Here is a 22,191-nt window from a genome sequence, read left to right as displayed (position 1 = left end):
ATCAATAGGAAAGGAATAATTATAATGAATTACTGCCCTGATGTAACCAATAAATAGACTCCATGTACCTGTGTAATTGGAGAAAATTAATAACCATATCCAGATCGAGGGCTTGAAATTTATCATAATCATTAACTTGGAATACTTAGTCACACGGTCTTTACACAAGGTTCATATGGTGAAGGAGATATGTGAATTATGAGGGTGGATAGTGTTGCAGGAGTGAAGGAATGAGCAGGAAGCAGTTTCATTCAAATAGAACTGCTCTTGCTAAGGTCACTGGTAACTTTCTAATTGCCTTTGACGATATATACCACTCCTCCCCTGACTTCAGTGACGCCTTCCTTCCTGGCTCTCCTCCACCCCACCGTCTTGTCAGCCTCCTGAGAAACTCTTCCCTAACACAGCAGCAGTGGAGTGGAGATCTGAAGAAAGTCATGAGCATTCTAGAAGAAAGATCCCAAGAACTGCCTCAGACACCCACCCATGCTCTACTCTGCCCACCCGCCAGGACTGGTTGATATTGACGAGTCCTTTTGACCCTTTGCTTGTCAATTTGGGGGTCTTATCCCAGTTTTCTCACCAGAGATGGATCTCCACCACCTCTGGCCTTCATTGAACAACTCCTGCTTTCTGGGAGGCTGGAAAAGTCAAGGTCACTGCACAGTGCCAGCTCTGGAAAGCTGCAAATCCTGACTCCCTTGAGGGGCCAGAGAAGTTGAGGTCGTTAAGCAGCCTGAACAAAAGAAAGGTCTTTGAAGGAACTTATTTTGAAATATAAAGATAGTTTGCTTACATTCAAACTCCTATCTTAGTCATTTTTGTGTAACCGTTGCAGTTTCATATATCACAGATGTTTAATCACACTAACAAATGCTTTTTTGGTAGAATTGCTGCTTGTTTCTTGTTGAGTTGAGGCAGATCACAGATTCCTGAGCACATTGTTGCTCAAGGGGCACCCTCGCAGCTTTTTTGAGACACCCTCTGGGAGTTTTCAGATTAACCCCATCATTCCCTATAAGCATGGTCAACCTTGGGTATCTAGAAGACCTGGCATTGCCCCAGGACCATCCTTAGATTCTCCTTCCTTCCCACATCATAATTTGGTTGCCGGAATATTGGTGTTTCTTGAATAGTTCATTGAATTTGGAAGAGAATAAGATGGAGTGTTTACAATCAAGATAGTCTGGTATCCTTGTGGTGGTCAGCAGCATCCTTGGGGATCCTGTACTCACTCTAGATGGATGTGGAAATTAAACTCCGTCAGTGCTTGTGTAGTAAACAAATAAGTGAGGACACTCGGATTAACTACAGGAAAATGAGTTGTCCGTGACACGTAATGAACTCAGCAGCAGCTATGGGGCACGAATGATACATTAGGAAGAGTATTGGCTGGTTATTCTTTCCCTCTGAGTAGTCTCAGTGCCAAGGCCATACAAATTTATGGAACACAACCATAACGTTCAGCGGATAAATGGCATTTAAAATAGAGAAATGAAGATGGGAAAAAACAAAAACCAAAGAAAAAGGCTATGAGAGGGTAATCATGAGCTAATACTGAGTCTTGAGCATACATCTTCATTTTTAATGTGGGAGATAGCAACTCAACACTGAAGGGACTTGAGGGAGGGACAAGAGGGTCCCATGTCTGAAGATGGAGTTGATGACAAGTTGTAGCCTTTAATATCTGATGATGAAAAGGGATCTCCTTTCTTTGGGGTGAGTCCCCGATTCCCATTTTATGTTTGTGGCGCAATTAGCAGGACCCCTCTTCCCTTTGCTTGGTCTCCTCCGTTAGAAGAATGCCTGTGATATGTAATATTTGTTTGAAAACCCAAAGAAGCGTGTTTCCTTTTGAGGTTTGCCTTACTTCTTATGTTCTGAAGTTCGTTCTGGACCTCAGATTTTGCTCCGAGCAACAAAACCGGTTGGGTTGTACTAACGTAACGGAGCCGTAATTTTAGCCAACTGTTGGGGGCGGGGAGATAGTTAAGGTGTGTCGTAGTTTCTGTGGTTTCTCTGTGGAGTAGAATTCCCTGCAAAGCTTTTCCATGTGGTGTTTTACTAGCTGTCTTAAAACTCTCTGATGCACGGAGCAAAACCGAGTTAGGCTCATGTGCTACATCGGTGGGATGGGCCAAGGACTCTGAAAAACGAAAGAAAAATGATCAGACAGCCAACCTCAGAGGCTAAAGCATCCAAAGAGGATCGGCAGGACATAGCCAAATTCAAAACTAAAGAAGCAACCAGCTCTTTGAACCCATTTTTGCCGAAGTTTCTAGGGGAAATAAGAATTATTTAATCTATTAATGTTTTACCTTTGCACGGTACGTTACAGTTGACAAAATGATCCTGGGTATGTTTGTTCAGAGGAGCCCTGAAAAAAACCTTTGGAAGCTTGTATTATTAGGCTCATCTTTATAAATGAGAAACTGAGGCACAAAGGTAGTTCCAACGTCATTTGTCTAAGAAACCACAGAAGCAGAAGTGAACAACACTTCAAAGCTCTGTGTCTTTGCACCAGAACTTCAATAATTTTAGTTAGTGACCACATCTAATGTTCATGAAGAAGGAAAACCAGCCAGATAGCACGTGCGTGCACAGTAAAGATGGTTCTGGACGGCTGAGCTCTCCTCAGTGAACAGAAGACATTACAGTGCCGTCTACCTATCAAAGGAATATGTCCTTTCTTTACTTCAAATGCTCCGTGATTCAGAGGCATAGTTCCTTCTGAAGTTCTGAGTGCACCTGATAAAATGCCACATACTTAGCTGTCCTTCCCATTCTAAACATGTGTAAAAATTTCTCCTTACTGTGTGGTTTTGGCTGCTAAGTTCAAGAAACATTTATTGAATGCTACGATACGTCAGGCCAATGAGCAAAGTAGGAAGTTATCTAGGTGGTATGATTCTAGGGGAGCCTTTTCCACTGGCCCAGACCACTGCTAAATACCCCCGTTAGCAGGGCATCCCTTTGAGTTAGTCCAGGAGTCGCTCAGATTCTTTTTCTGAAAATGCAGATAGCATGGAGAGAAAAAAAAAAACAAAAACAAAACAGAACTCCAAGATGGTCCCAGTCACTAATGCTGTGGGGTATATTAATTTGTCTAGTTAACAAATCAAGTATTAAGGCCCTGAGCTGAATAGGAGGTGATGTGGATAAATTGCATTCTGCTCAGGAGAAGGGGGTGATGAATTCTAGAAGGCCCTGTAAGGGGCCCTGAGAAGCCAGAATATAGCCACAGGCCAGGGACTTGTCTGATCTGGAGAGAGAGGTGCATGAACGCTCTCTATCAAAAATAAACTTTAATCACTTCTTTTTTTTTTTTTTAATTTTTTTTTCAACGTTTATTTTATTTTTGGGACAGAGAGAGACAGAGCATGAACGGGGGAGGGGCAGAGAGAGAGGGAGACACAGAATCGGAAACAGGCTCCAGGCTCTGAGCCATCAGCCCAGAGCCTGACGCGGGGCTCGAACTCACGGACTGAGAGATCGTGACCTGGCTGAAGTCGGACGCTTAACCGACTGCGCCACCCAGGCGCCCCACTTCGTTTTTGTTTTTAAGAACTAGCCCTGCGTGGTATCTGGGCTTTAGGTCTGCGCCCATACAATTAATCAGATTAATATTTGCAATTCACATACCAAACGTGTGATCGTGTTCTTATTTTTTTAAGCCCAGTGAGCGGGTCTCCGTCTCTAATGAGAATTAGTCCGGTGCAACTGTCTGCCCCAGCCCTCTGTGCGGCTTCCTCTGAGCTCACTGCCTCCTTGGTCAGCTCTGCCCTTCTCTCCTGACTCCGGCCCACATCTCTTGCCCAGTTGGGGATGAGTCCGTGTCTCTGCCTGGCCTCTCCCAAGCTCAAAATGATTTCAAGCCCCCTTCTGCCACACTCTCGCGTTTTTTCCCACAGCTCTGCAAAGAACATACCTTTAGAATTTTAAGCATAGTATGTTCGTGACTTGTGCCCTGTCTTCCAAGGACCTAAGATGTTTTAGAAGTATATCGGTTAATAAGTTTATCGTTATCAAAGAGTTATTCTACAGATTGTCATTCAAATTAAGGTTTTTTTTTTTTTTTCATGATACAGCTGTTGATATTCTGCTTGATTTTTTTTCTTGATTCACTCATAAGCTCTCCCCGCTGGGAACAGCATGTATGGAATAACCATATTTGTTTTAATGGCTACCAAGAACAGAAGCCCCCACCAAAAATAACATCCATGGTGATGCCTATGATCATTCCTAGGTGCTGTGCTCAGAAGGGCCTTCTGTAGGTTTACTCATTCTGTCTTCACAACAATCCCATGAGGCAAGTACTGTGGTTATCCCCATTTATACCTGAGGCACAGAGAAGTTAAGTAACCTGCCCAGGGACACAGAGACGATGCATTAAAATTTGAATCCAAGAAGTCGGCCTCCTTAGGAGCCCAGGCTCCTAATCACTACGCCACGAGGACCTGCACCTCTCCAGAAGGTCACTGAAGTGTGAGGGAGTCTCGCCGCCTGTGGGTGAGAGGTGCTCGGGGACCAACCTCCCCCCGACCCCGCCACGGCAGTGGTCCAGTGAGTCAGATGCCTGAGTGGAAAAGTATCCCCGAGGTGGTCGGGAGCAAAGGAGAGCCTTGGGTTGGGTTGGCCCAGCTCTTGCCGTAGTGGTCTCTCTCTCCTCACTCTCGTCTGCTTTTCATAAAGCTCGTTTGGGAGGACGGCACTTCAGACTGGGTCACACCAGAAACAGCATGGGCAGACAATATCACTTCACACAGCACGCGCTGCACAACATGTATGGGGGGGTGGGGAGTGTGACAGATGGAGAGAAACTGCTTGGTCCTCAGTATTTTTCCAGAGACGGTCTTGGCATCTCTATGTCAGTCTTAGACGCATGGGCCTTCCTGGGGCGGGGCCCTGACGTGCTGGTAAATGTTTACCCACCGGTTCTCTAGGGGCAAAGCCCTGACTCATGGCATTTAGCGCTGTTGTCGTTTCGATACTCCCACCATGGGGGGATTTCACGTTGTCGCCACAACCTCACCGGGCAGTCGGGGAGAGTGGGGGCAATCGGACCCAGAACACTCCTGCTGAGGGTCAGAAGGTTAGGACGGATGGGGCAGCGATGCCCCATGTGTCAGGTTCGGATTCTGCACATCTGGCCCCTGATCCCCTGTGCGGCTTCTGTCTTTCCTCCCTCCCCGCCCCACCCGAATATTCTCTCACCATAAAATCAGGCTCGTAAGAATTTCGTAAAGACCAAGAAAGAGAAAGGAGTCACAGGACTTGCAGCCTGTAGGCAGTTGGGTGGAGGGCAGGAGGGAGCAGGCCATGGAGGTCCCTCTTGTTGGGTGATGGGAGAAAGCAGAAAAGAGAGAGAGGGAGGAATGGTTTTATAGTCCATGCATTTGTATGTGAGTCTTTGGCTCTTCCCCTCTTATCTGGAAGAGCTGCCTCCTTCCCCTACCATCTGGTTGCTCGACTGAGCCACTCCCAGGAAACCTGTTTTAGCGGAGGCACAGCTGCAGGGCCTAACGCCCCAAACCCTTGTCACGGACGCCTGCCATAAACCATGCTGGATCAGATACAGCCTGTTCCCCTCCTAAAAGGCCTCATAGCTGCAGACCGTGTGTGCATCAGGGTTTCATGATATGCTACCTTCTAGTGCCTTATGGTTTCACAGAGCCAAAGTCTCACCGTCCAAGCACATTCTCTGTTGCCTTAAAATATCGATCAACAGATATTTATAGAGAGCCCTGCTCTATTTCCCAGTTACTGCTGGGCACCATGAGGTACAAAAGCGATTCAACCTAATTTCTGACCCAAAGAGCTCATGATCCACTTGACAACACATGACAGCCACATGAACCAATTCCTAAAATAAGGAGCAGTTATAATAGTATGATGACCACGTCAGACTACAGTATTTATCAGAGATTGTGAGGCATCTGCAGTTAGAGAAGAATGTATAATAAGTTGTTTAGTAAAGGCAGTCAAAGCGGTGAGGTAACTGCATATCCTGGGAAATTGTATTGTTCTTGTTTATTAGATAACAGCGTGTACCCATTTTTAATCTATATTCCTAACTTTTTTATAATTATAACCCCTTTTTAACACATACGATTGTAGCAGCCGGGTCTATGTAATAAAAATATTTCTTCTGCTGGCCAACAGCCCACACTAACACTCTTTTGCTGATGGAGATCCAAGACTCCTTTTGAAGGAAAAACCTGGTACGAGCAAGACATTCACAAATCCCCGTCCCCTGGCAGTAAATCTACTTAACGAGAAGGTCATCTTTTCAGTGGAGTATCGACCTAAAGTACAGGTTTGCTTATCTGGATGGTGTTCAATAGCTCTGAAAAGAATTTGACTCCTCGAATGCCTCATCGGTTTTGTTCGGGGCTTGTACATCTCCAAATAAAAGTTGTGACAGTTCTTGGTTCATCGAGCTCGTCGGGGTCAATCGGTACTAGGTAGCGGACCGTGGGAATCTCGTGGCAGATCTCTGAGGGCAGAAGGCCCCCTGACACAGGCCAGCGAAGGCAGAGGGAGAGACCACGTGTGTTGTGTGGCATTGCCCTTCCCCTACCTGATTATTTGTGCTAATAGGAGGAAGCTATCACATTCCCATGGGCCAAAAGCTAGTTTTCACTTGTTTTTGAAAGGGTTTTTGTAACTATCTTAGGAGGTAGGAATGCCGAAGTGAAATCTGGGGAGTTTGCCATATAGGAAAGGCAAGTCGTTATCAATCTACCCTGTGTGTCTGGGACAGTAGGTGCACGTGAGACAGCCAGGGTCGCTGCATTAACGTGAATACTTTGTCGCCTCGGAAGGCTGGGATGTCTGTGTTTGGGTTAAGACGCCCTGCTGCTAAGCTTCAATTAGGTGAGGCTGGTAAAGTAAATAGAAGGTAATGGATTGTGTCCATACATGACTTCATTCCATCCTTGGAATGACTTTATCGATAACTGCTGGAAAGCAAGACTCAGCTGTAGCTGTGTCCAATATACCTCCAGGCAACAGAGAGCTGACTTTATTTGCTAAGGTGTTTGAGGTGTGCCCAGGCTAAAACCCCGGATCCTTCACCATCGGATACATCCAGTGTAGCTTTTCTAAGATGATGAATGCTTTCTTTGTCTAGGCGTATGCTAAGAGTTACCCCAAACTTCTTGAATTGTGTTAAACAAACCCTCCTACGGTGGCCGTTGGTCAGAACTCACCAGAGTGCGTGCTATGTGTTCATTTCTCCCCTATGGTCTGTCAACATTTGTTTTCTCTGTACTCAATTTCTCTTGGTGCCCTGTGAACCCAAATTTAAGGACTGTGTTTAACGGCATGTTGGCGGGCAGGGGGGGAATACGGGTGGAGGGGTGTTTTGAACAGCTTTTTACCAAATCTGTGTCCCATTTTTTCCAAAACAATTTCCTATTTCTAAAACTGCTGCCAGCTCATGGAAATTTGTAATCTACAGTTATCCTGAAGTCCCAAGAGAAAGATTCAGAAATGATCTCCACAGAGCATTGTTCATTTAAGGATTCTTCCTAATTAGACCCCAGGGCAATAACTTGCTTTTCATTAGTTGAATATTGTGCATTTCCTGACATGTCGCTGCCCCCTAGTGCAGCACGCTAGTGAGTGCATCCTTCTCTGCAGACATTCTTGATTTGCATTATTACTGTCTGATCAGTCCATTTCATGCTTACCTGGGTTCTGGCAATGTGATTAGACACTAATCCATGACTCAGATAAAGTCCTTCATGGGCCCCATTTTTCCAAACAGATCCTATTCCGGGAGCAGGAGTTTGGTGGGCTAGCGAGTGCAGATGAGAAAAATGGGAGTTTCAGCTGGACTCTCCAGACCCCTCCCAGTGGAGAGACCGGGCCCAGAATTTTCAGCATAGTGCCATGAATCAGAGGAACAGATCTCGTGTTAAGGTGCATCCAGGGCAAAGTAAAGAACACTCGGCTTGGAGAGAGACAAGCTTAGGAAATTTCCTTAACCTCTTTGAGCCTTTGTAAAACTATCATCGATTCAAAAAAAAAAAAAAAGTAATCTTAAGATGTCTTAAGGATTTGCTACATCATCTATTTTTGAAGGTTTTTACACACTTTAACATGTGATATAAATCTTCATCTATTATGTTTACTATGAATGAGGTAGCCATTAGGTGCAATTTAAGGATTATGGAAAGGCATTCTGACCCCAAAGACTTGCTCTCAGAACCGTTTCAAAATGATCACAAAATTGTAAGCCATGTATGTGGTCTCTGTGCCAAAATGACCTTGAACAAGTTGTTTCACTTCGTTGGGTCTCTGTTTTTCCACCTATAAAGTATTAGTGCACCTATTTAAAGGGATTACTCAGGGATTCAATGAGATAACATATGCCTGGCACATGGCAGATTTCAATAGTTGTTAGTTCCTTCCTCCTCCTCCTCCCTTATTTTTTTCTGGTCTGAAATAGTCAACACCTGCCTTTGACCCCTGATACTAATGGGTAGATGGTGACTAGACGGTGTACCATGATGCCCTCTTTCTGAATCGTCCCCCAAAGAGTGGAGCGGCAGTCCTTCCTTGTCCCCATCAGCTTTCAAATATTGGCGAGGACATCTGCCCTGGGGAGGGGATAAGGTAGAGGTGGTCATTAAAATCTTCAGTGTCAGGAAGTATAACTGACAGGAAGCTGGGGGTATTGCCTGTTCAGGAACCGTGTACTTTCTTGTGAGAATAAAAGAGATTTTCCTTCTTTAATGATTCTAGTTGCAGTGTTGACTGGGGGAGCAGACAAGAGATAAGAAAGGCATCCAATGCGGGAAAGGTCATTTGGTGATAGTGGAATTTTTTTTTTTTGTCAAAAGAATACATTATAAATGTCATACCTACTTTGAAAATCAGAATATTTAAAAAAAAAAAAAACAAACAGATGCTCAGTCTTCCTGTGGTGAATTAGCAAACAAACGAATAAGGTCTTAAACCCAATATAACAGAGGCAAACAGATCGAGCCACACCTACATGTACATATGCACACACACGCACGTACTTTGTAGGTAAAGTACACATTTTTCTGCTTTCGTGTGTGGTTTTTGTTCTGAATGCAACATTGGTGGGTTTTGTTAGGTAGTTAGTAAGTTTCTGTGGAGAGAAGTAAGAGACCTTTAAGGATACTGATTATTCGATGCTAAAGAAAAATTTGCACTGAGGTCTTTTCTCCCTCCTAAACCCTAGTTCTGTCATCACCCTGACCAAGGACTGGACAGAAACCACAGAGCACCACAGAAAATTATGCAATTCATTAAATTTGTGTAATATCCTTTCACCTCATCGTAGACGTTGTTTTGGAATCCATCAACAAGAAGTTTTACTCTTTTTGAATCAGATTTCTAGAGCAGAGCTAGAGGGACGTTAGGTATTGCCCTGTCGGAACTCCTTTATTTTATAAATGGGGGAAGTAAGGCCTAGAGAAGACACGAGGTTAGTGTGCCCCCCTTTATTATTTATCTCTCTTTCCAAATGTCTTTATCAAGTTTGCTTCTTCCATCTCCCCATAGGATTGTGAGTGTGCAAAAGCACTAGACCTGGTGTGCCTGACCTTGACACCCAGCACCGCACAGCGGGTAATTCAGTGAATTCCATTCTTACTCTCCAGCCAGTTGCTTCTTCTCAAGAGAATTTATCATTATAATAGACAGAGAAAGGGATTACTGAATAAGAATATTGTAACATTTAGTAACATCTCTTTAAATTATTTGATGCAAATTTCATGTCCGAGTGTGATATTTTAGCCTATGTCTGGGAGTGGGGGGAAGTACTCGTTTGTGAATTAGCAATGAGATTCTCGTGTTACATGAGGAGGAAAAGCTGTTGTTCTAGTTCCGTGCTTTACCAAAACTTCAGGGATTAAATTTTTACCCCATATAAAAGCCCATTTGCCAACTCATTCAATGTTACCTAATATTCAACAAGAGTTTATTGAGTTCCTACTATGCTCCTAGCGCTATTTATACTCTTAGGATGTACCAGGGAAGAAAACAAAGATTTCTGCTTTCAAGATTATTTCTTAATATATATTTGTAACATGAAACGACCTATTTCTTCCTAATACCAAATTACTCTTAGACAGCATTCTTGTGAAAGCATGCCATTTTTAAAAAGTTGTCTGCCTTAAAATAAAAGGTCTAGTTTCAAAAGAAAATGATTTTTTTTTGGTCGAGTTACATGAAATTTGGTGCAACACTGCCGCCTTGCGGCCACTTAAGTCAGAAATTTATACACACTATATATGCTCAACGCTTACCTTTAAGGTAGGGCTTAAAGTGAAAATTACCTTGTTTTTTTTGGTGGAAGCCTTAGACGCAAAACCTACCCAGGAGTATTTATCATTTAAGTCCTTCTGGTTTTTTTTGAACAGAATGATTGGAAGGGCTCCATCGCTTTTGTAGTCGGAAACCGGATTGAGGACGATCTTCCCATCCGAGCATTGACTCTTGCCGTCCAGGTCCCTCAGCGCAAATTCTTCAGTATCGTATCATGGCAAGACATTCTACAGCAGGTACCTGTCCCTTGCACCTCTAAGCCCCTCAAAGACTTTTTTTTTGCCTAAAATAACAGAATAAAGTAATAAACTAAATAAGACTTTCCTATTCTTGGGCTGTTGGGTAAATTTGGGCGGATTCTTTCAAACAAAATTTAGCTAGAATCAATGTGAACTGTTTAATCGGGAAGAATTAGTTTAGGCCCATGAATATTGCCCTTTCTACACGCATTCATTTGACCAAACCTCTGTAGCCATACCAGACTCCCTGCTAGGCTCTTTGAGGAATTATCTATTTAATAAAAGATTGAATAATAAAAGACTAAACTATTTACTGTTCTAGCAAAGTCCATAACAAGCCAGAAGAATTAAGTCTACAGAGAAGGCTAGCTGTCAGAGGTCAGAGAGGAATGACAACATAGGAAAGTCCTGGCAGGTGGCACATATGCCTGTAACTACTAACAGCTTTACCAAAGTGACTATAAATTTTTTACTTAATTAATGAATATCTCTTCCTTGCTAGGTTTCTCAACCCTTCAAGTCACCTAAGTATTTGAAATTTACATATACCTAACTATTGTTTAAGTACGCTTCTCTTGTTCGTCATAGATGAATTTGATTTTCTTACAGATCAATGAATCAAATGCCCTTCTTGGAACTACGTCTAAGAAAGCAAAGAAACCTGTAGGCAATAGTGCTCCCTTATATTATGAGGTAGGTGAACATCTTTACTGAAAAGAGTTTTGTAATTTTTAGAAAATGAGAAATGAAGTGGTGATCTGATAGTCACTTTTTAAGAAGTTTTTAATTCATTCTTTGAAAGCAAGTTCTGGGTCCTCATTGGAGCTGCCTGAGGGCAGACACTTAAAAAAATCTGCCTCCATTCTAACAAAATCCCTCTCTAGGAATAAAATTGTTCTAGATTGTCGACACCATCCCTGCATCCAATTGAAGATTGTAAATCAGAAGTTTTTATATTCAAGAGAGTTGGGTCATACTTTTTCATGGTAATTATTAAGTGTGTGATGATATTAAAGGGAGCTGTATTATTAGTGTATTACAAAATATTAGTTTCACCAAAGGAACAATGTAAAAATGCCCCAGAATGTGTTTCCTGTACAAGACAGAGACACAGCTGTTACAATTTTCCATCAGTTTGTGAAATTTGGGCACACTTCCATCCTACTTCGACCAACATGAAATAATGATAATTTTTAGATTAATGGTCCATTCTATCCCTAGCAGATGCTTAACACAAAAGTCTGGCCTGGGTGACCACTGGGTTTATGCAAAGACTTAGAACTCATGCTCAGTACAAGGGGATTTCCTCTCCTGCTGCCTTGTTAATATCGAACTTACAGCTTACGAGAAGCTATAAAAATCCAGTGATTAATTAGAATATCACTTAAAATTTGTCAGGCACTGTTTTATGGCTCGTCAGACTGAAAGCATAAAGATTTTTGGATCTTTCTGAGACAAACTTGTTTGCACTTTATTTCAGTGATCTAATAAAGTTTTTATGTGTCTCAGGTCTTGGATGATTTCCTAATGGCCGCTTTAGTATTGCCTGAGTACTATCTGAACAAGTTTCATTGGATTTATTTACGCTTGACAGTACAGTGGATTTTACAACATTAACTCTTGCCATACTACTCTTACTATCACGAAAAACTGATTCTGTGCTGTTGGAGTCAAACAACGCACGTTTCCCCTCTTTTTATGATGCTCTGGATGTGCGTGCTCCAGTTGAAGCATTATGTGATACCTGGATTTAAAATATTGGAAGTTTTCTTCTGAAGTAGCCATAGAAAACCATGTCCAATTCTCAGGCCTGGGACCAATTAGCCCCCAAAGGACTCTTTCTTCTTCAAAGATGCTCAGTAAAAATCAGAGATGATAACAGGCCAGTTTTGATGTCTAATCTGGACAGACATTTTGACTTGGATGTGGGATAGCACAATGTTACAAATCCAGAGTTCAGTTAGAAAGCCATTCCTCTCCAATATGTGCTGTGGCTCTGGGTTGTGAATCCTTCACTCAGGGGAGGTCCATTTCACATCTGGCTCTGCCACATTCTTCCAGTGGAGCATTTGGGCACTAAGCCTCCCACACCCCCACACATACCCTTTTCTGAATGGTTCCAGAAGAAAAGGGAAGGGAGAATGAGCACCACAGAGATTGGCCCTTGGGTATACCAGACATGCATCAACTCCAATTGCTTCAGTAAAAACAGATATAGAACATGAAACAAATTCAGGCTCTTGATCAGCGTCAGCCGAGGACAGAATGCACATCAGGAGAAGAGGGCACATTTCCAATCTCAGTCCCTTCACGCTTAGGACATGTTCAGAAACTCTGCCACTTGGTACCTCACCCCAAGTGAATTGAGGAGCTGCAGGCCGTGTCAACTGAGAACTCTAAGGTAGTTGTGAGCGGTGACCATGAAAGAGGCGCAGAAGCCAAACTCTTTTGGGACTTGTGTTTGAGGCTTATGAGTCTATTTCTGCTTGAAGTCTTGCACAATCTGTAGCAACTAGGACACATGGCACAGGTCAGCTCCCCAGGAGCCTCTTTGGGGAGTTTTTTCTCAAAAGAAACTCAGCAATGGGGAAGAAAAGGTCACCTAAGAAAATCACTTATGTGACATGTGATATCCATAGAGTTGTGTCTCCTCCATTTTGGAAGGAGAACTCAAGGTAGACACTATGAAGACCATCCACTTACATTTACTTCTATTGGTAGCATACCCTCATTGGCCTTAAATCCGAGCCTAGTTGTTCTCACTTTAAACATGGTGCTGACCAGTTTGGCTTTCTGGTTTCCTTGCCTGCAGTCAATTAGGAGCAGCAAATTAAAGTGAAATGTCACCACAGTGCAGTTCATCCATGAGTAGTAAAATAGCGTCAGAACCACATTACATATTTCCAATAACGACTTGCGATGTCTGGGCCAGCAAAGACCACATTCCTAAGTGATTTGCTCAGGCTTTCACTTGGATGGCTTGGTGTTGTGTACACACAGCCTCATTTTGAAATTGTGTAATTTCCCCTGAAACTTTAGAGTTCATCGAGCCATAGTATTGTATATATGAGAGAGTCTTTATTTATAAACCACAGTTCTTTGAAAATGTGCTTAGATTTGTGCTAATGTAATTCCACAGAGACATAGCTACAGCCCATTTGTTCGTTCACCATCTCCTGTCGGAAACCATGTTCTGCTCTATCAGGAACTATTCTAAGGACTCGTATGGGAATGGGAAAATATTCACCTTTGTGCATAGTCTCAGGGATGTTAGCTATTACTTTATTATAGTAGTAGTCTATTATTATTTAATATCATTATTTAATAATGATGATGAAAATGATGATGATCCCATGCATTGGCCTTACATACGAACATACTTTCTAGCTTGTAATCCTATTTGAGGATGCGGACTTCTATGAAAATGGATATACAGATATTGTCTGTATTATATAATGACCAGTTTTACCAAATAGTGGCATTTTACCAAATACCAAACAATTAACAACTACATTCTTGTTCAACACTAGGGGTTTAAACACTATCTAGACAATGGGTGGTGGGGAGAGATGAATATTATAAAGACTGTAACTTCAAGAAGCTTAAGGATTAGTTATGGGGAGAAGGGGGAAAAATATATCCTAACACACAATAAATGGTCAACAAATGTTTATTAAAAGAGTGAACAATACAGTGCATCGAAGTCCCTGAGAGACAGATGAAGTGTCATGGGCATTCAAAGGAAGATGAGCTTACCATTAGCTACTGTGGGGTGATGGGTGAGATCTAGAGGAGCCTTGTGGAGAAGGTGGCGTTGGGAGGGAAAGCAAGCGTGGCTAATTTTGATCTTGAACATATATTATTCCAATGAACCCATATCACAATTCTAAAAGGAAATGTAAATATCCCCATTTTATAGATGGGGAGATGGAGGCAGAGAGAAGGTAGGAAGTTTACTAATTAGAATAGTGAAGAACTTGAATTTGGCCATAGTTAAGTACATAGCCTCAGGTTGTTCCTCTTTACCACAAACCTGGTACTTTTCCACTGGACTCAAATCTGTCCACCCTCGGATAGTAGGTCCTGGCGGTCTTGACATAAGTAAAGGCATAGGAGAGGGAGAAGAGTGAATATGTGCTAAATTTGTAATTAGATGGTATAAGATATACTCAGTAGGAAAGGGAAATCCTATACGTATTTGAATTACAACTTTAAAATCCTGAATATGGATATCTATGAGGAAATATTTCAAACACTCCATAGAATCCATGCTTTAAGATACACTCTTGGGCTTAAATTTGTTTACTAAATGTGCACAAATATTTGGCTGCATGTGTCTGTTTTATGGCCCACATAGAGAATCTGACTTGTTCATTTGCAGGTTTATTCAGTCCCGACCAAAACAAAGAGGAAAATATTAAGGATCATTCAAAGCTAGGTGCAGTGTTCCCTCTGAGAGAGGTCTATGCATACCTGCAAAGATTCTCCCACCTGCAATTAAATCTGAGACACAGTATGTGTGCATTATAAGAGATGCACAAATTTTGGACTTTGACTTTGTGACTTTGATAAATTAGGAAGAAAAAAAACCTACCAATTGGACAGGTTTGTTTTTTTTTTTTAACTTCTCTGAAATCTGGGTAAACTGTCTAAAAAGTTTTAGGTTCCATCCCATGGGTGTCTTTATTTTGTGATGGTGAATATCATACCTTCTACCTAGAAATGAGCATCCATCCACACATCCAGTGTTTGCCTGCCTGTATGACTTATTCGGAAAAAACAAATGAGGTCACCACAAAATTTTTTAAAAAACACAAAAGTTTGCTGAAACAAAAAAAGTATCTATAAAGAATAAAAGTATTTATGACCTAGTTGGTGATTGGCTTATTTTAAAAATTGATCAATTCTATACAACAAAGATCCTGGACAATTTGCAAGATTATGTAATACAGTGCGATTTTATGAACACAAATAATTATTAGTCTTCCTCTTTACTCCTATCAGTAAAAAAAAATAATAAGACCTTATTTTTTAACTCATAGGTTTTAATTAACATATTTTTATGGGCTTTTCTATTGGGAGATCATTCTGGGAGATCATTAAATATGGAAAGATTTGTTTCTGATGTTAGATTTGAAAGTAATGAATCAAATGCAGTTAAAAAATATATGGGTTGCAAATTTTATACATAAAGATCTAATTAGTTTCATCACGTTTTTAAGATAGTTCGCTGGTATATTGGATTAGTATCCCCAGAGGTAATAATTTCATTTTGTTGGTTCCTATTTCTATGTGTGTAGATATATTCTTCGGCTCTTTCCCGAACGCGTATTCATAATAATTCACAAGTAAGAACACAGACTTAATTATAATCGAGTTGCCTCCCTTGTCCACATTTCTAATAGGAAACTCATTCCTTTGACAGTGCTTCAAATTAACAGTCTATTCAATGGAATTGGAAGCCCTTATTTTGGGGGGGGGGGGGGTGACCCTTGTCAGAATGAAAAATGGAAAACTCATGCTTCAGAGATAGAAACAAATAATATGTGAAAACATTTAAGAGGTTTGAAGTTATTAAAATGGCAGCTCTACTGGGAACAGAAAGCAGTATGTCATGGAAGAAACGAAGGAAAAGAGAGTCAGGAAGCATTCTCTGGCCTTTTCAATCCTGCGTTTTAAAACAAAACAAAAAAATTCAGGAAGAATTGGAAGGTAGCCAACCTAATGCCGTTATTTCATAGAGCTTAGGGATACACCAGGAAATTACAGGCCAGTTAGTTTAACTTCACTTGTAGGGAAAGTATTAAAAACTGCTGCAGGAGATCAAGTAAAAAGATGCTTAGAAAAGCACAGCTTGATTAAGGCAAGCCTGGCCAGCGTGGTTTTCGGAAAGGGAAGGTCGTGTCTTAGGAACTTGTTGAAATTCTTTGAAGCTATTATGGCCAGTACAGTCTTCAAAGAATACAGCGAGGCCCAGGATCTGCGTATCTTTTCCGTTCCACGCCAGTCCTTGAGGGACGCTTGCAGAACGTGGCCCACATCAGGGCCTCGGTGCCCCGAGTTTCGAAACCGCTATCAAAATAGTAGAAAATAACCTCTGATGGAACATTTTTAAAGCTGGAACCAATTAATACAACCTGATATTTATAAATGTAAAATAAAGACTTGGAACAAAATTTAGGAATATTGAGCTGTAACAAAGAAGTACTACATTGGGACTATAAAAACAATCTGGGGAGTTACTGTGCCAAAATCTGGGCTTTGGAGGCATTTCTCGCCCGAAGAAGGGAAAATGACGAGAAGTCACAGTGTTAGAAATGGTTGTAGGGGAAAGAGTTATGAAGAGTCACAACCAAATGAATTTTGTCAAGATGGGAAAAGGAGCCGTCAAATGTGTTAACAACCCCGGGCCTCTACAGTCCTGGAGAAGGCCAGAGCGGCCCAGCGGAGAAAGTTTAGTCCAGGCTAGTCAGTGAGGGGGTGGAAGTTCATGGCCTCCATTGCCTCAGGAATGGGCTCCTAGGGAGTGAATATATTTGCCTCTCAGATCGGAAACCTAGAGTTCTGTTTTCAAAGAAAAGCACAACTCAGGCAAAGGCGTTGGAAAGCATCCGAATCATGCCCCCCAGCTCTTTTCCACCCTGGGGCACAGGCGGCTGGCCAGGCCCACGCGTTCCAGGAGGGGGCAAGTAGTAGTCCCTGGTGAGGAGTGGAATCAGAAGCTGAGGCCCCTGGGATTCAGCAGCAGGAAACATACACCATCCAAGGGCCATCTAAGTGATAGAGACGCAGGTAGGACCTTCGGTCCATGGGAGAACTTCCAGACAAGACAAGAATCCAGTCGAGAATTCCAGGACATAGATCTCACTGGAGAAGAAGCCACAAGAACAAAGCAAGGTTCAGCTGGTGTGAAGGGCAGCCATCACAGTCTTAGCCGGGATGGATTCTGGAACTTCCCCAACACTCTACATTCCACGCCCACCATGATTGGAAGGATGTCAGGGAGGGAATCAGAAAGACTATATCATTCTAGTCCTGTACCTAAGACTGTGAATAATCTGCCTTTATATATGGCAATAATAATAGTTATGATTTATTGACGCCTTCGTTTATTCCAAGTCTCATGTGCTTGGTGCTTCACATGTATTAGCTAACCTAATCTTCTCAACAGCCTGCCAGGAGGTACTTACAAATGGTGAAAGTGGAGCCTCAGACAGGTTGAGTAACTCAGTGACTCAGAAGCCTCTGTCCCCTCTGCTTGTATCACATAAAAATCGAGGATAAATAGTTGAGATTCTGCAAGTGGTTGTTGCGGTTTAACATTTCTTGAATACGAGCTACTGTTAGCAATTAGAATTAAGCTCTAAAGCTCTCAGTCATTCTGTGATATGTTTACTGCTCTTCCTGCTGCTCGGGCAAAAACACTGGTGTATCTGTATGTGACAAAGCTGCCAAACAATTTTAGTCCTTTTTTTTTTTTTTTTTTTTTTTTTGAGCCACACTGATGAGTAGCTCCTGCCCAAATGTTTGGAGCAACTGGGACTTCTAATTCTTACAGTTTAGATTTATATGGTAAAGGTGACTAAGTCTTTCCTTTGGGAGAGGGAGGATGGAAGGATGGGAATTGAGAGGGAAGTTAATACATATATATGCATTAGAGATAAAGGTGTGGAAAGAAAGGGACCTGTCTGAAATCCTACACGATTTAGTGAGAGTGAATTTCATCTCCCAGAGTGCCTTCTGCTAGCTTGGTGAGACATGTACTTACTGGTTAGATGCGCTGATCCAAACCAGTCTGCCTGGGCTCATGCTCTGATTCCACCACCTACTGGCTATGGGATCTCGGGCAAGTTCCTCTAACTCTGTTGTACCTGTTTTTTCCTCTGTAAACTCAGCATCCATGGTGGTATCCGCCTCACCGAGCTGTAGTGGTGATAAAATGAGATCGCAAATATAAAATACGTAGCATAGTCCCTGTCCTACAGTAAGTGTCCATTAAAGTGTAGCTAGTATCGTTTTTGTTTTTTTTTTTTTTTTTTTTTATTTCTATTCTCAGTCATCGTGAATGTTGGAGTTTTGGACTTCAGGAAGCATGAAAGAACTAGAAACATCTGTGAGCGGGGTGTTTTATTTTTAATTTTATTACAGTGAAAAACACATAACATCACATTTACCATCTTAATTATTTCTAAGTGCACAGTTTAGTGGAGCTCAATGTACTCACATTGTTGTGCAACCAGTCTCCACAACCTTTCATCTTACAGAACCGAAACTTTATATCCAGTAAACATCTCCCCCTTCCCCACTTCCCCTAGGCCCTGACGGCCATCAGTCTACTTTTTTTTTTTTTTCTATGAGTTGGACAACTACAGATGCCTCATAGAAGTAGAATCACGTAGCATTTGTCTTCTTGTAACTGGCTTATTTCACTTCACATAATGTCTTCAAAGTCCATTCATACTGTTGGATATGTCAGAGTTATCCAGAGCTGAATAATATTCCATGGTATGTGTGTATAATATTTCACTCATCCATTCAACCATGGGTGGGCTCTTGGGTTGCCTCCATCTCCTGGCTATTGCGAATAATGCCGCTATGCCATAACTTTGGTATGCAAATTATGAGCATGTTTTCAGCAAGTGGAATACAATTAATACAAGGTAAGTTAATCACTAGGTGAATGAAGAGAAAAAAAAGGCAAACTAATGGTCAAAGGGTATTTGGGTTGGGGCGCCTGGGTGGCTCCGTTGATTGAGCGTCAGACTTCGGCTCAGGTCACGATCTCACGGTTCGTGAGTTCGAGCCCCGCGTCGGGCTCTGTGCTGACAGCTCAGAGCCTGTAGCCAGCTTTGGATTCTGTGTCCCCCTCTCTCTCTGTTCCTCCCACGTTCGTGCTCTGTGTCTCTCTCTGTCTCAAAAATACATAAACATTAAAAAAAAATCAAAGGGTATTTGGGTTATTCCATTATACTAGTCTCTGTGGCCATGATGGAAACTAATACACATTCTTCTTCTTTGTTATGTCATGTAAGGGATAAATATGACTGAACACCCTGAGGAATAAACAGCAGTAGTAACCATTTCTAAAATAATAATTATAATAACAAAATCTCACATGTAGATAAAAAGAAGGATTTCAAGACTCTTTCATTATATCTTCACACCTTCATGTGAGCTGAACCAAATAGCCAGTAGTATCTCCGTAGTATAAATGGGAACATGGAAACATAGGAACCTTAAATGATTTGTTCCCTGTCGCCAGCCAGAGCTAAAATGAGTGTCAGTCCTCCTGATTCATAGTCCAGGGCTCCACTCCACACCCAACAGAAAGCAAGCCTCACTCATTAAGAATTTCTTGTTGATTCTTGTATTTTCAAGACAATTTTGTATTGTCTTGTATTGTCTTGTATTACAAGACAATTTTAGACAGTTTATAGATACAAAATTTGTATTTTGTTAAACATATATTTTAATGTACATTAAAAATAAAAATGGAATACTGACTTACAAAATCCCCAACTCCGTGGCTTAGGAGAGAGCTCAATTTTTTTTTTTTACTTGCTTTAAAGTTTAGAGGAAAATATTAGCTGCATAATACAGGTGGTACCCAGCTTTGGCTAAATCATCAAGGGATGTTCAATGACCAAGGTTTAGGAAATGCTTCATTTTCATGTATTCCACAAATATTTGAGCGTCTATTATGCACCAAATCTATGACTGAGTTTGCCTTGGTGAATAAAACAGATATAATTCCCTGCCCTCGCACAGTTTACATCCAAATAAAGGCAGCAATTAAGCAAAGCTCAAACAAGCAAACAAATGTATGCATGATTATAAACTGGGACCATTGCTTCAGATCAGAGAAAATGCTTTAGACTGATTGGAGATGAGCTGGGAGACAAAAAGGAGCCAACTGGAAAGAGTAGGGGAGAATATTCAGGCAGAGTGGGAAGCAGATGCAAAGAACCTGAGGCAGAAAAGGGAAAGGAAAGATGTTGGCCCGTTAGATGGGTATTGAGGAGGGCACCTTTTGGGATGAGCACTGGGTGTTGTATGGAAACCAATTTGACAATAAATTTCATATATTGAAAAAAAAAAAAAAAAGACGATCAAGAGGCCACTGAGCCTGGAACCTGGAATGTGAGGTAGAGAGGAGCAAAGGTTGGACCTTCGGGCACTATTGGGTCCTCGTTAGGAAAGAGTTTGCATTTTTACCTCATAGGAAATGGGAAGCCATAAAGCCCTTTAAAGGGGGAAAGTGACACAATCTTGAGTTCTTTTTAAAAGAACTGTTTTCCCTGACTGAGTAGAGGCTGAAGTCTGGGATTGTGATGCCTCCCATTTTGGTTTTCTTCTTCAATATTACTTTGGCTCTTCGGAGTCTTTTATGGTTCCATACAAATTTTAGAATTGTTTGTTCTAGCTTTGAGAAGAATGCTGGTGCAATTTTGATTGGGATTGCATTGAGTGCGTAGATTGCTTTGGGCATGGAGGAAGGCACTTGTTGGGATACAATGGGGTGTTGTATGGAAACCAATTTGACAGTAAAGTATATTTTAAAAAAATAAAAATTAAAAAAAAAGTTTTCCCACTGCTAAGTGAGGGCCAAATTGGGATGGGCCAGGAAGCAAATGTGGGGGTGAAGAAAACGCTTAGGAGACCCTGGAAGTATCCAGGTGGAGACAGAGAGTGCAGACAGATTGGAGGTACGTTTAGGGGGAAGGCTCGGCAGCAGGCCCCAATGTGAGAGGTGAGGGGTGAGGGACAAGTACGCATCAGAAGAGACTCCAAAGTCCTGGCTTGGGAAACTGCGCGGAAATACCTTCTGATATAGAGAAAATTGGAGATTAAATTTTGGGGAAGTTTGAAAGGACCATTTGGGATAGTGTAGGAGAGATATCTAGGAAGGAGATATCAAAAAGGAAAGCAGATGTTTGAGTCTTCTTTCCCTTTTCGTGTCCTCACATGCCTAGCTTGGTGATGGTGCGTAGTCAGTGTGGAAGAAGTGCTTTTGGTCTGAAGAGCTCGCTTCTTCCGGCGGGGCTGGTGAGGGTCCCTCGTAGAGGCAACGAGGCCAGTAGAGCACAGCCCATCTCGGCAGTGCTCCCGGGTACCAGCAGTTCCCGGCCCTTCCATCCTCCCTGGATGGGTTCCATGTCCCCCATAGTGGTTTCCTACCTGTGGCTGTCAGCCCAGTGGTTTACAGCTGTGCTTGTATGTGTGTGATTTGTGATGTCAATATTTGTTTGCTATAAATAAGCTCCAAGAGAGTTTGAGAAACCAATGCCCCGGAATCCCCTCAATCCATCCCTCTTCCTTTTGAATTTTCCTCTCTGTCAGTCTCTCACATCACCCTGCACTAGCCCTCTGCTCACTCAGCAGACATTGACCGAGTTTTTGTTGTACGCTGGGTAACGGACACAAGATCGAACTGAACCCCGTCTCTGACCTCCGGAGCTCGTCGTGGGTAATTGTGTAAACAACGTATTTGTTTCCTGCTATTTCATTTTAATACCTTGTAGCCAGTCTGATGTGAGAGTTACATATTGAATCCCCGGTTACAACTGAGTCTGTTCTTCATTGAGCCCTGTGGCTGACACTACTTATTGTTCACAACTTCCAACCAAAAGGGTAATGGTCCCCTAGA

General features: G+C 42.0%; 1 protein-coding gene across 7 annotated transcripts in view; it reads left to right on the top strand.

The window, feature by feature from the left end:
• Positions 1–22,191, top strand: part of SPAG17 (sperm associated antigen 17) — a 236,569-nt gene that overhangs the window by 23,706 nt on the left and 190,672 nt on the right. For all 7 annotated transcript variants that reach the window (XM_045033353.1, XM_045033351.1, XM_045033352.1 and 4 more), the window contains exons 2-3: positions 10,401–10,541; positions 11,154–11,237. In XM_045033353.1, the coding sequence (XP_044889288.1) occupies positions 10,401–10,541; positions 11,154–11,237 (225 nt within the window). The remainder of the gene's footprint in view (positions 1–10,400; positions 10,542–11,153; positions 11,238–22,191) is intronic.

Source organism: Felis catus, chromosome C1 (assembly GCF_018350175.1).
Source record: "Felis catus isolate Fca126 chromosome C1, F.catus_Fca126_mat1.0, whole genome shotgun sequence".
Taxonomy (NCBI): domain Eukaryota; kingdom Metazoa; phylum Chordata; class Mammalia; order Carnivora; family Felidae; genus Felis; species Felis catus.
Note: the sequence above shows the minus strand (reverse complement) of the source record. Positions and strands in the feature narration are given on the sequence as shown.